The 13,352-nt window shown below is 48.5% G+C and overlaps 1 protein-coding gene across 9 annotated transcripts in view; it reads right to left on the minus strand.

The window, feature by feature from the left end:
• LOC135908623 (uncharacterized) overlaps positions 1-13,352 on the minus strand; it is a 269,964-nt gene that overhangs the window by 77,748 nt on the left and 178,864 nt on the right. For all 9 annotated transcript variants that reach the window (XM_065440458.1, XM_065440452.1, XM_065440459.1 and 6 more), the window contains 5 exons: positions 11,747-11,910; positions 9,395-9,547; positions 8,520-8,682; positions 3,098-3,285; positions 606-792 (listed from right to left, as the gene is read on the minus strand). In XM_065440458.1, the coding sequence (XP_065296530.1) occupies positions 606-792; positions 3,098-3,285; positions 8,520-8,682; positions 9,395-9,547; positions 11,747-11,910 (855 nt within the window). The remainder of the gene's footprint in view (positions 1-605; positions 793-3,097; positions 3,286-8,519; positions 8,683-9,394; positions 9,548-11,746; positions 11,911-13,352) is intronic.

Consider the following 13,352-nt stretch of genomic DNA (forward strand, 5'->3'; position numbering starts at 1 on the left):
GAATTGGCATCCCCGGTGCAGGCGACTGGTGGAGTTGTATTGCTGTCTGTGTGTCTATGTGATCACTGCGTGTATATATATTATAAATATCGATAACCTGTACCAGAACCTGGAGTGGCATGCTGCAGGCGATCTCCAGCGTGTCGTGAAAGCATGCATCTCTCTACGGCTTCACAGTGTCATGGCTTAATGTAGACAAACGCACCAGCACGGCAGGTATTTTACGGGTGAATGTTACTATATGCGAGACGGAAAACTGATATTCCCTTCGGAATGACTAGCCAGCAGTCCTCAAGTTATTTCTGCGCTCTCAGCCTTTAGTTTAACTATATGGCAAATGTATATATTAGGGCTATGTCAATATTGATAACTTTCAGTTACCGAATCGAGCATCGTCCTATTCGATTAGGTTCTCGATTCCAATTGTCCCTTTTTGAAAATACGAATTTTCGAATGCTTTTCGAATACTTCACATCGTCGACTGCACACGATCAAGGATAAAATTGAAGCGAAAATGCGGTATTCATACCTATCACGCTGGCGTCACTCATGTCGCGATGAGGATGTGTGAACGCGGTAGGCGAAACCAATCGCAGAATGCATACCGGTGAACTTGTAGGTGGCGTAGAACCCGCTGAACCTGCTGAGCGAGTAGCGGAAGCACGTCTTGAGGTGAATCTCCATGGGGCCGTTGGAGATGATCTCCTTGGGGAAGGTCTGACCGTCGGGCGACAGGATCGAGTCGGAGCAGTTGCTGTTGGGGTCGCGGCCAGGGCACAGCAGCAGTTGGTCCTGTTCGGCCAGGGGGAGGAGGGGGGGGGGGACAGCAGCGTGGTAGCTATGCTTGACTGACTGGCGGGCACTGACGTCTCGAAACAGCAGAGATGTTACGAGATCAATTTCAATCACCTGGCGAGCACCCGAAATAATTCCGTGCTCGGGCATTCTTACACTGCGTGCCTGCCGAATTTGAGGACTGCTTAGCGCACGGCTGTATTAAGTCCGTTGCTCGGTTCTTGGAAAGGCACAGTAAGAGGTCAAGTTTAGCATGAGCAGGTCAAGAGACAGGAGATTATCAACAAAAGCTTGACAAGGCGGTTGGTGCTGCCCTTTTATTGGGAGCAATGGTAGGCAATGAACTATGAGAATTGATATTTCTGTTTTCTACGGTGACAGAGACAGGACTAAGACGTAAAAGAAAGAAAGAAAAAAAAGCTGCGCTACTGGATGCGTACAATTACACGACTTTGTTCGCAGGGGAACAAAATATGCCATCATTGAATAAAGATATACTACACATCACGTCAATCTTAGAACGCACAACTGCCGATCGCACTAAATAAACTTAGCATACAATGAGACAAACACTTGCAGTAAACAATAAAAAAAAACGAAAGTATTGATTTCCTGTATTTTGCATCAATTAGCAGAACATGCTGTTATTGCTCAAATAAGATAAATCAGAGTATTTGCATCAAAAGAGGCGTCACACGGCGGGACAAAACAAATGTATAACGATTCGGATTTATAGCCTTCATTCTCACGGCCACCATTTTAGTAATGTGGGCCTCCGCTTGTTCAGCATCTATACAGAGCGTTGGGTTTGTATATATGTCCACCAGGTACCACATGTATTATGCTAGTTTGTGCACAGACAAAGCACCACCTAAAAATAATTCACAAAATGCACGCGTTCACCTTCAGTAGATTGGGAAGCCTGAACAGGCGCTTAGAGAGTGTGAAGGCAGGTCTAGGTCTAGAAAGACAGGTCTAGGAACTAGAGCTTTCCGTCTCTAGGTGTTTCTGCTGTACTAAGAAACTGTCTTTGCATCTTTGCCTCAAACATGTACGTTGGGCACACCTTCCTAAGGCAAAAAAAAAGGCTTGCTAGATTACTGATCTGGCCAATCCAAATTCATAGCCACTTCGTCTTAAAGCGGTCGTCTCCAAGTCATGCGCACATGTTCTCAATGAAAGCGTTGCGCCCCAGTTGGAGAGGCTGAAAGGGAGTGGGTACTGTCAACATGTAATTGTGGAGGCTTGTGGGAGACTGGCAAGGCGGAGCAAGGCAGGGCCGCGACCCAAGCTCCAGGAAACAGACCGTCGAAATGTTGCCGTTATACCGTACGTGCACAAATTGGCACATTAAGAATGTAGCAGGGCGTTACAACACTCCGATAGTGTTTTCCGCCCCTCAAACGTTGACAGCAATCTGTTCGAAGGCGGCAGAAAAAAAAAATTGCAGCACCAAGCACACAGGCCCGTTCGTTCCTTGTGTCAGGTACAGGGGGTAATTACACGCGATGTTCAAAACGATAGCCTCGTTTTGTTCGGTTTCGGTTTTCCTATTTATTCGTGTATGCGCTTGAAATAAACTTGGGTTGTGAATTAGCGCCTGGTCGTTGCCTTTTCTCAGCTTGTCCTCGTGTCTCCGCGCAAACTTCTTCAGTATGCATTTCCACACCACCTATGATTTGAGCCACGAAGCAGCTGGCTCACCGGGACCCCATTTGGAACGCCTTATCAATCGAATCGGCACTCTCGTCAATCTCACTCCGTGGTGGGCACACAAACTCAAGAAGACGCCCGAAAGCGGCGACGCAGGGGCCGAAATTTCCGTTTCGCGTCCCATTCTTGTCGACGTCCGCGACTGGCTCGCACACCGTTGAGCCGCCCGCTGGGACATACCGACCGGTGCGCGACGGGATCGAAGACACGGAACACACGACGACGCCAGCTGCACGCACTGAAGCGCCTTAAACTTCGCAAAGTAGTGCCACGCTTTGAAGAATGCCGCCTCCTCCTCGCGCGCTCTGGCCGAGGCCGACACCGCGTCGCTATTGGCCTAATAGCGTCACGTGGGCCCTCGCGCCGTGCATCAGCGCCATTTTTGCTCGAGAAGCATCTACGGAGTGGCGAGGAGCGCATGTTGGCGCCGTTGCTACGCTCGAGCAGTGTAGGCGGCGCCACGGTCGAGGAGGGAGCGTGAAAAAGAGGAGAAACGAGGAGTGAAGGCGGAGGAGGAGAGTGTCGCTACTTTACGAAGTATAAGGGGCTTTAGCACACACCGCATGCTAGCGCGCGCAGCAGTGCGTACCTGGCACTGGCCTGCGCGAGAGGGCGCTTCCCTCCGCGCGAGGTCGAAGATGACGAAGCTGAGCCACACGTGCTTGCCGGCAGGGGGCAGGATCTTCCACCAGCAGCTCTTGTCCTGGCCGTAGTAGAACGGGTGGCTGGGCGACGCTATCGAGCCCTCGGGGGCCTCCAGCACCGCGCCGCAGTTCACTGCGCACGGAAAGACGGCGAGTCCGTTTTTCCCGCCAATCGCCGCTTATCTCGTTACCGACGAGCCCGATCTTGGTGAAGCGCATTCCAGCAGCGACTGCAATGACGACACCCTTGCTCGGCTTATGCCGTCAGGCAATGATGCCGTACCTACACGTGTGCTTGTGGGAGTTGTTCACTCGAAGAGAAACATTTAACATTGGGTTCCGACTCCGATTTTCGTATTCAAGTACACGTGATATGCACAACTCTTATAGGACAACCGCTGAAGCGATCAGAGCAAAATTTGTTGCATTTCTCACTTTATTTATTTCCGTTTATAGTTTGTAAATGCGAAAGAGGCTAAGAAAGATAAAAAAGAAAAACGCGCACAAGCGGTTTGAAGGGCTTGTGCACCCTTGACAACACAAAATTGACAACAACGTTACCAAAATTCACATTCTGTAACACGACTATTATTACAATAATTACGTTGTGACACTATCACAAATACAAACTAAATACACCACTACGAGTACACTCGCAATGTGTCTAAAAATTATGTATCATATTATACATTCCACATATAGCACTCGTGACTCTTTCTGCACACTGTACATAAACTACATGGAAGTTGAACTGAAATTACAACAAACTACACTACATTCAAGGACAAGTACAGACACTAACGCGACATTCAATAGATATAAGGAAACGCTACTACGAGTACGCCAGTATTTCTGAGTACAAGAAATTTAAATCCCTAAATAGTTGAGTTTCAAAGTTACGCAATAGTCTGCTTGTGTATATCTCAATGGAGACAAACCGTGCTTTCAATGCTACATGAACAGCACAGAGGACGCATCCATGTTTACACAGACGGTTCTGTATCCTCTAATAGTTCAGCTGGAGCAGTGGTGATTCCCACAGAGTGCGTCACCCTCAAGTTCAAGACATCTCACATTACATCATCGACGGCTGCAGAACTCGCAGCTATCCGTGCTGCTCTGGAGTTCATTGCTCAGAAATCATCACATTCATGGTCCATCTTATGTGACTCAAAGGCAGCTCTTCAGTGTCTGATGTCCCCTTTCAACCATGGACCAAATGAGCAACTAGTCGCAGACATCCGACTACTCCACCATCACGCAATCAACAAGGGACACAACATCATCTACCAGTGGATACCGGGTCACTGTGGAATTTCAGGAAATGGCAGTGCGGATGACGCTGCCCGGTCGGCTCATGATGGCGCCCAGACTATACCCATATCGCTGTCAAGAACAGATGCAGCAACAAGTCTTCGCTCCCTCGCCCGTGAGCTTACACAGAATCTGTGGAACACCAGTGAATTCACGAACGCACGTCTCCACAAATTGGATCCACGTCTGCAACTCCGCCTACCACCAGGGTTGCCACGAGCGGAAGCAACACTTCTGTGCCGCCTGTGGCTCGGCGTGGCATTCACGAACTCATATTCATTCCGAATTGGAATGGCCGACAGCCCTACTTGTGACACCTGCGGCTGCGAGGAGAGGATTGAACACCTCCTTTGTGACTGTCCCCGTTACGCAGTGCGAAGAACAGTGCTCGTGACCACTCTCGCAAAACTGGACAATCGCCCCTTTACAGAGGAAAAAGCTCTAGGACATTGGTCCAGACGGGCTTCGGCATTCAAGGCCTTAAGGGCTTTGTTGAAGTTTTTAAGGACATGTGAATTGTGCGACCGCCTTTGAACGTTGTAGAGCGTAGTTTCGCGTTACTGTGTGAATTTTTTTTCTTTTTATTTTTTCCTTTTCTTCTTCTTTCTCCTTTTATTCCCTTTACCCCTTTCCCAAGCACAGGGTAGCCAGCCGGTACTTACACTGGCTAACCTCCCTGTCTTTCCTCTCCTTTGCCTCCTCCTCCTCCTCTCAATGGATTTAGAAATATTGAACTTAAGACATAAGCATTCAGTGTGCGCCTTCTACGGCACACTAGCAATGGCGGGTTCGCTTGTGCGTCAGTAGCAATTTGATTAACTTGCGCTCATTTGTTGTACCCACGGAGCGGTTGTACCCAATGACAAGAATCAGCAATTATTGAGAAGGAAATAAGCAGTTATACGTAAGTAACTTAACGGTGATGCGGAGAACGTAGCTTAAAGCTCCAGTGACCTGACACAATTTGCGAAGCAGCAAACTAATGTGTCGAACCCGCTGGAACCAGGAATAGGCGCCCAACGCTTGTCGGCCTTGTCAGTGGTAGCGAAGCGTGAGCTGAAAAGACGTGCCTGTACGAGAGAGGAAATGGCTTTTTTGTTTTGCTTGAATTTCTTGTGAGGCGCTTTTGTTTAGATCATAAAGCTTATCATGCTAGGGCGTCGCTACACATAGTTATTAAATCAGAGTACAACTGTGAGGATATAAATATGCTGGTGTCCCCAACACACATTACAAATTTTGCTGCGCGATGGATTCGATGTCACTGATGTAAATATCAAAAAGGCTCCAGAATATCTCCACGTGGTAAGCAGAAAACTAGTTAATTTTGTTGGGAACTTATGCGATTAATTGATGCGGCCTCGCATCTTTTGTCCAGATACGAATGAGGTAATACAAGCGGAAGTGCTCATATTTCATACCCGTTGAGCTCATTAAACAGAAAACTCATACGTTCAAATGCATCCGTGAAATTTCCAAATATGCATTGAATTAGGCTTGATAAGTTTTGCAGAATGACCATTATTGTGTTGAGAAAAGCCAACTCTGTTGACTTATTTTTCTGAAAACCGTATTGCGAGCTTGCAATTAAACTATCGTTGATACAGAATGAAAAGAACAGTCTTAATGTAATCTTCCGAAGACCTCTGAAAGAAAATTAGGACAGATATTGGACGAAAGTTTCTCATATCAAGTTTGTCGCATTTTTTTTAAATAGAGGACAGTTACTTAACGACAGATACTTTTCCTTGGGGCTGAAGTATGCCTTGTACCGGCAAGGCATCCCTGCTTGGTTCCTAGTATTCTGATATCGCCTAGATGTGGTTCACACGCGCAATGTTCTGCATTTCGCGTGCATACGACACGAAAGAAGACCGTAACGTGAAACACACGAAGCCATACGTAAAATGCCGCGCGGGGGGTGGTTTGCCAAATCCCGCCGAGACACACGTCGGCGGCGGCATTTGGACCGTGACGTCGAGTCTTAGGGTGCTCCCATCTAAATACATGTAAAAGGGGAATTCGTTTTTCTCGGCAACCACTGCACCAAATTTGACGAGGTTTCTTGCATTTAAAAGCATAACTTAAAGTCTAGTGACTGTTGGTTTCGAATTTTTCAGTTAGGTCGTCAATCTTTTATTAAAAATTGGCAAAAATCGAAAATTTTCAGAAAACTAAACTGTCAAGTTTACAATTCTGTAACTCAACAACAAGAAACGATAATACAATTCTATGAATTGCATCTAATAGTACGTCTAAAGCGGACAAAATTGATATGTTACACATGAATATAAAAAAAATTACTAATATGGAAATACAGCTTTTGAAGAACCCTTGTAACCAACGTAACAAATTCACGTAAGATGTAACATGACACATCGAATTTGTCCGCTTTGAATGCTCTAATGGATGCGGTTTACAGAACCGCGATATCTGTTCTTGATGCAGAGCTATTAGTTTGTAAACTTCGTGCTTCTATATTTTTTTTTTCGAACTTGTGAACTTTTGAAAATCTTTTTAACAATAGTGAAACCCTAAATCGAAATTCCGCTTCCAACATCCACTAGCATTTAACTTTCTCTCTCAAATGCAACAAATTTAATTAAAATTGGTCTAAGGGTTATCTCAGAAAAACGTTTTTGCGTTTTTACATGTATTTGAATAGGCCGCGTCGGAGTTGGGCCCGAGCTTCCACTCAAACAGTGAACGGCATCTCCCACAAATCACTGCCCGAGGGCATTGAGCCGAGCAAGGGTGTCGTCATCGTAGTCGCTGCTGGCATACGTATCCCTGAGAGCGGGGAATGAAAGCGGCGGCAACAGACGCGCCGCCGAAGCTGCGCCAGACCGAGCGGGCGGCCCTCCGTTCGACGGCGGGGCTCCGAGAGACGCGCAGCACGGCGCGCGCCCCGGTTCGGGCTTGTGACGTCAGCAGGACGCGAAGAAGAGACGAGGACGTAGGGAAATTTTATACTCCCATCCGCCGTTAGCAATGGCGATACCGTGCGCAAAGAGTAAAACAGTACGAACTTCAATGTCGATGGCCCTTCGAAGTGCACTTGTGCCACCCGAAAGTGCGCATGTCTCTCGTACGTTGACAAGTCTTTTTTTTTTTCTTGCGGTGAACAAGAGAGAGATAGAGAGAGAGAGAGAGACGGGATATGCGTGCTGCGCCATCCTGCACGCGTTCTCGCGGGCGCCCTCGTAGTCTGTTGGGCGATCCAGTGTACGAGCGCATAGGGAAACACATTCCTCTACGGTACGAGCTTAACCATAGGCGCAAGGTACAATTTTACAGGGGTAATTCCGAAGTTGTCGAGCTACGGCGACGGCTCGTTGTCGGCACCTCGCATGGGAGCGACAGAAGACGGCCCGACCGACGCGTCTTCACCGCGCGCTGTCCTCGTTTCCCATTTGACGCCGGCGGCAGTGCGCCCTTGCCTTCCGTTATCTTTCGCTCGCGATACGTGGCACCACAGAGCGCAACAAAGTGCCACTTTTTTTTTCTCTTTTTTGCCCGCTCCATACAATTTGCGATGGTCACGCAAGCAAACACTCCGACGCGGTCGGTTAATCTCGCGCAATGCCGGCTCCGTGGCAGCGAGAAGGGCGCTCTTTAATTACTCGAGCGTACGTGCTAACCGAAAGTCGTGCGGTTCGCCTATGTCACGCCGTCGAAACGACCTGTGTAATCGGTTAGAACGTAACGACAACGAAAGCTAGAAGTATCAAGTGCTTATTTTATTAAGGCCACGTCAATCGCCACGCCGGCAATTCCACTTTCGATTAATTCTTTTCCTTCGAAGCATCGACTTTTATTTCGCAGAGAGGCAATTTGTAGATGGCGCCTCGTGAAACCTTTGTCCAACAATTTAAACCCATCGTATACCGCTTGTACTGCCGCATCGCGTGTTATAAATGCAAACATACACGTGTGACGCGCTATAGTGCACCGTTTGCGAACTTGCACGGACTGCCGTTCGCGTACGCGGACCCGTCTGGGTCGCGGTTTCGGAAGGGGCCCGGGATATCGACACAAACGGGGCGCGCGCACCCTGCGACCGGCAGCCGACCAGCTCGAGGCGCAGGCAGGGAGCCCGCTTCCAGCGCAGCAGCTGCAGCTTGACGTAGCGCGCGACGATGCTGCGCAGCAGGTTGTAGCGCACGGCCTGGTCTGCGTTGAACGTGGACAGCTCGCACTGCTGGCACTCGTACACCTGCGTGCAGCGCGTCGGTCAAGGACGCCGTCGATGACTTATTTTCATTTCTTTTTTTTTTCTACGATTGCTCGCACTACGTGCAAGACGTTCGTTTATCCCTGCTGGAGCTCTGCTGCGCGTAGAAAACCAGCCTACAAGAAGACCATGCAGGAAGCGCGCGTTATATAAATAGATAGCTTGCACTGACGTCATTTGAAGCGCCATTTTAAACGGAGCAAAGACGCCGCAAAGAGACCGCTTTGTGATGTCTTCAATCTGTCGGTCCCTGTCGATTTATTGCGCGCTGTGATTAAGTAGACATATATAACCAACTAGCCCGCCAGTTGGTCCCGAGCAAAGTTAACCCGCGGCCCTCCTGGGCAACAAAACAGACTGGTGGGCTAGTTCGTATAGCGCGTTAATAGCGCGAAGAAACGCGCAAAACGAGAGAAGCGCTCCGTCCTGTGTGCGTGTCGTGCGTTTCTTTGCGCTAAAGAACCCGCGCCATGTTGGGGAGCCATAACGGTGAGCAGTTGCGCTCGTGACGTCACGTGCAAGCTCTCTATGACTGCGAGAGGAGGCCTCGTGCCCTGCGGCGCACTAGGAGACCCGACCAACGAAGAAAACACCTGTTTCGTTTGCGTTTTCCCTGAACAAGCGTCAAAGTAACGCGGCCTGGACAGAATCAAACTGTTGACTGCGCTTGCCGACGGCGCTTGAACGCGCTCACCTTTCGGTGGCCCACGGGCTGTTCCTCCGACGTCCAGTAAATGCTGTCGTTGCTGAAGGTCAGCTGGAAGGCCATGACGTAGCCACTCTTGACGGGCGTGTTCATACCTTGCAGTATCACGCCTGTGACGTGCGTGTGGTTCTGCAGGTCGATCTGTCCGAAAAATATGGAGAACGCCAGAATACGTTTCTGACGAGGAAGACATGGAGTGCGCGTGACAAGAAAACGCCGTACATTGTTCAAACTTTATTCTTGACGCAAAATAAACGGTACAGGTACGAGCTTGGTACCGTGCGCTGCTATGCGAACTATTTCCCAGCGCCGTGACTTTCCAGCGTAAGAAACACGGACCACTTCCGGCGTGCTGATTTAGACAGGTGACTGGGGAACGTTCAGCCAACGCGTGCTTCACTTTGTCGTGCACCGATACGGCACTCCCGCTTTTCTAGCCCGTACATTAATTGGCCACGTGAGTAACTATGCTTCTGATTGGTCACCCTGTGAAATCCAGCACCACGCTTTCCTTTCATTTTCTTTTATATAGAGCGAAGAAACGCCTTATCGACGACTGAATGGACACAAACACAAAAGCCGAACTCTGGCAACGCGTCCTTTCACCCGAGTCTAATTTGGGCCCTGATCGAAAAAATCAAGTGGCGACCAGTCGTGACATGGCGAACGTATTAATCAAGACCGGTGGGCTCGCAAACAGCTCTTGCGGAGGAGAATGTGTTGGAGGAGATTTCCCGCCAGCCAAGGTCACTTCTCGGCCACATTCCACACCCCGTCGCTTTGACGTCATATACGAGGGGCGCTCATAAAGTTCGTATTACTGGCATGCATGAATAGACACAAAGAAATATAATTTGGGTGGAAGTTTATTCTTTCTCTACGTTACCTCCTCCCAAGGTCCCGCACTTCTACCAACGATGGATGAGCTGCCGCAGCCCATCGTAGTCGAACTCCTCATTTTGGGAGCTCAGGAAGAGCTCAACTTGAGCGATCACTTCCTCGTCATCATCCCGCGCAGTGTGCTCTTCCTCTGGGGGAAGAAGTCACTTCCTGCGAGGTCACTTAGATAATTGATTATTCATATCTGTAACAGTAGACACTTGAAATCCCATTTGCAAGATAATTATTTCATTTCGCCCTAATTTATTTAAAAAGTTTATTACAGTTTCTTCACCGCCCGATATATGGCCGATTCCCTAGAGTGAGTTTTGCGCCATTTCACTGAGGAACAAGAACAAGAACTAGAAGGTGAATATGGAGGGTGGGGCGACATTTCGTAGCCTAAGGCGGCTGCATGTATCGCCGTCACCTGTGTTGAGTCAGCCGGTGCATTGTCATAGAACAGACGGACGCCTTCCTCGATCTTTCCTCTGCGCTTCGCCTTGATAGTACCTCGCAATTTGGTGAGGAGGTCGCAATAGTACTTTCCTGTTACGGTTCCGCCTTTGCGGCCACTATCTGTGAGAATAGCACCACGGCAGTCCCAGAAGACGCTCAGCATAACCTCGCCCGGTGACGGCACAACGTTGGTCTTTATTGGCCCGAGTGAGTTTCCGTGCTTCCCTTGTTTGCTTTGCAGTTTAGTTTCTGGGTTATAATTGTGCAGCCAACACTCGTCCGTGGTTATAAGGCGGTCAAGAAAGTCGCCAGACTCACTTTCACAAAGCTTCAAATATTTTTGAGGCTGTTCCCTTCTGCAAGTGAGCAAGGCGACAGCAAACGCGCAACCACTGCGCGGCAGTTTTCGTCCCGAGTAGGTTGCTGTGAATTATGTTGCGCACAGACCCTGCACAATTATCCGCCGGTCAGCGAGCCTGCGCAGCCATCTGCGGTTCGCCCTCGTCTTACAGGCGGCCACTTCGTTCTTCGTCGTCCGTGGCTCGTTTGACCGCGCTGAAATCGTCTGCGCCATTTGACAACGGTGCCACGAGTTGGGGCATCGTCTCCGTACACCGCCACCAGCTCGGCGTGAATTCTTCTTGGCATCTTGCCTCTTCTGACACAGAAAGCGAATCACTTCACGTGTATCAACTTTCCCTGAGTGCTGCCATTTTTGTTTTGGTGCCCTAGCGGTGTCGCGCGGTACTATATAGAACACAAGGTTTACGGCAAATCACGTGGAGCGCTGGCTCGCACATTATTTAACAAGTGTTAGACATGTGTTTCTCCGATGACATTTAAGTAGCGTTTGTGGTGTCTCTGCACAATTCCGTAGAGAACAGAACCGCTGGCCATGCAGTACAGATGTGTGCCGACGCAGCAGCCGCCAAGAACGATGATGAGGGCGACTCCGGGCGCCCCGAACCTCGCTTCGATCCCGCACAAGCCCCCCCCGCGTACCTGTATGTACTTCTGGTTGTCAGCGGCCGACGCGCACCACCCGTGCTCGGCGTTGAGGCGCGCGTTGGTGAAGTGGAACTGGCCGGAGTCGTCGACCGACGAGGCCAGCAGCTGCGTGTCGAAGATCTCCTCCGAGGCCAGGCCCAGGGGCTGCCCGCACGACTCTGCGCGGGGGGGGAGGGGGCTTTTACAAGCACCACCACACGGAGGGCAAAGCTATCGGCGGCACACATTTGGCCAGGGCAAGAGCGAGAGGTGCCGGCCCAATAAAAGTGCCGCAAGCTCGAGCGCGTGATGTTTAGGAAATGTTCGCGAATAAAGCGAGTGTCCTCTGTTCTGGACAATCCGGTCGATTCAAACAAACGAAATGTTAACCCTCATTAGTACCACACATCCAGATACCACGGGGAAAAGAATAAACCAAGTTTTAGGTCGACTATACGATGCAATTCTTTGCCAGATAACGTTTTTCACGATAGCCAAGGACTTGCTGGCAGATAACCAGCCGATTACTTCAATTAGTATGTTGTTCAATCGGCGGAATCAAGCACAGTTTGCCCTGCAACAAGAGTTTTTCTTCTATCTGTGCTGACAGTCTGTTTCTGGTACCAACTGACAGTTTTCAAGCTTATAGCACATTTATAAACTTAAATAACAGCACAGCCCTAGATGCACGCAATCCTCAAATTAAGCCAGTTAAATACGTTCTAGAATATCTCGTACCTGCGTTAGTGCGTATATTCAATTTGGTTCTTTCGTCCTGCGTTTTCCCTCAAGCTACGAACAAAACCAGAGTCTCAACTCTTTACAAGGGTGGTGGCATTAATCGTGTTGCACACTACAGACCGATAAGTATTATTCTTATTTTTTCTAGGGGCCTTGAAAAAATAATTTGTGCTCAGGAAAATAAATTTTTCAATATAAATATATATTCTCTGATGCTCTCTTTAGATTTCGGAAAGGTAGATCAAGAGAATGCCCTATTACTAATTAAAGAACACATATTAAAAAAAACATTCAAAATAATTTTTACACATTAAGCCTTTTTGTAGATTTTAGTAAAGCGTTTGACTGCGTCACTCACGTGAGTTTATTAAATGAATTATCTTTCCGCGGAATTCGCAGCAACGCTATTGAGCTGTTTAAATCTTACCTACGCAAGAGAAGCCAGTCATTATGCATTGGCGAAGCGCAACCTTCTTTGCTCACACTGTTAAGTGGGATCCCGCAGGGCGGCATATTGAGACTTTCCTATTTAACGCCTTTATTAATGATATTGCCAATACCGATAAAACAATACATTTTATTACATATGCGGGTGACGTTACTGTGCTGCTTTCTGAACCGAGCGCATATGACTTGACAGAAAATGTCACTGCTTACTTAACCGGCTACTCCCTCGGTCTCTTTCTAATGGCTTACAAATTAATCCGCAGAAAGCTAAGGCTGTGTTGTTCTGTGCGAAACTTCCTAAATTAAAACAATGCTATCATGCAGAGTGGGCAAGAAGTAGAATTAGTTGACGAAAACAGCACACTTGGTATCACATTTGGCTATAATCTTAGCTGGGACATCAATAAGGTTTGCAAAAACTTTCATCTGCAGC

This window comes from Dermacentor albipictus, chromosome 4 (genome assembly GCF_038994185.2).
Source record: "Dermacentor albipictus isolate Rhodes 1998 colony chromosome 4, USDA_Dalb.pri_finalv2, whole genome shotgun sequence".
NCBI lineage: Eukaryota > Metazoa > Arthropoda > Arachnida > Ixodida > Ixodidae > Dermacentor > Dermacentor albipictus.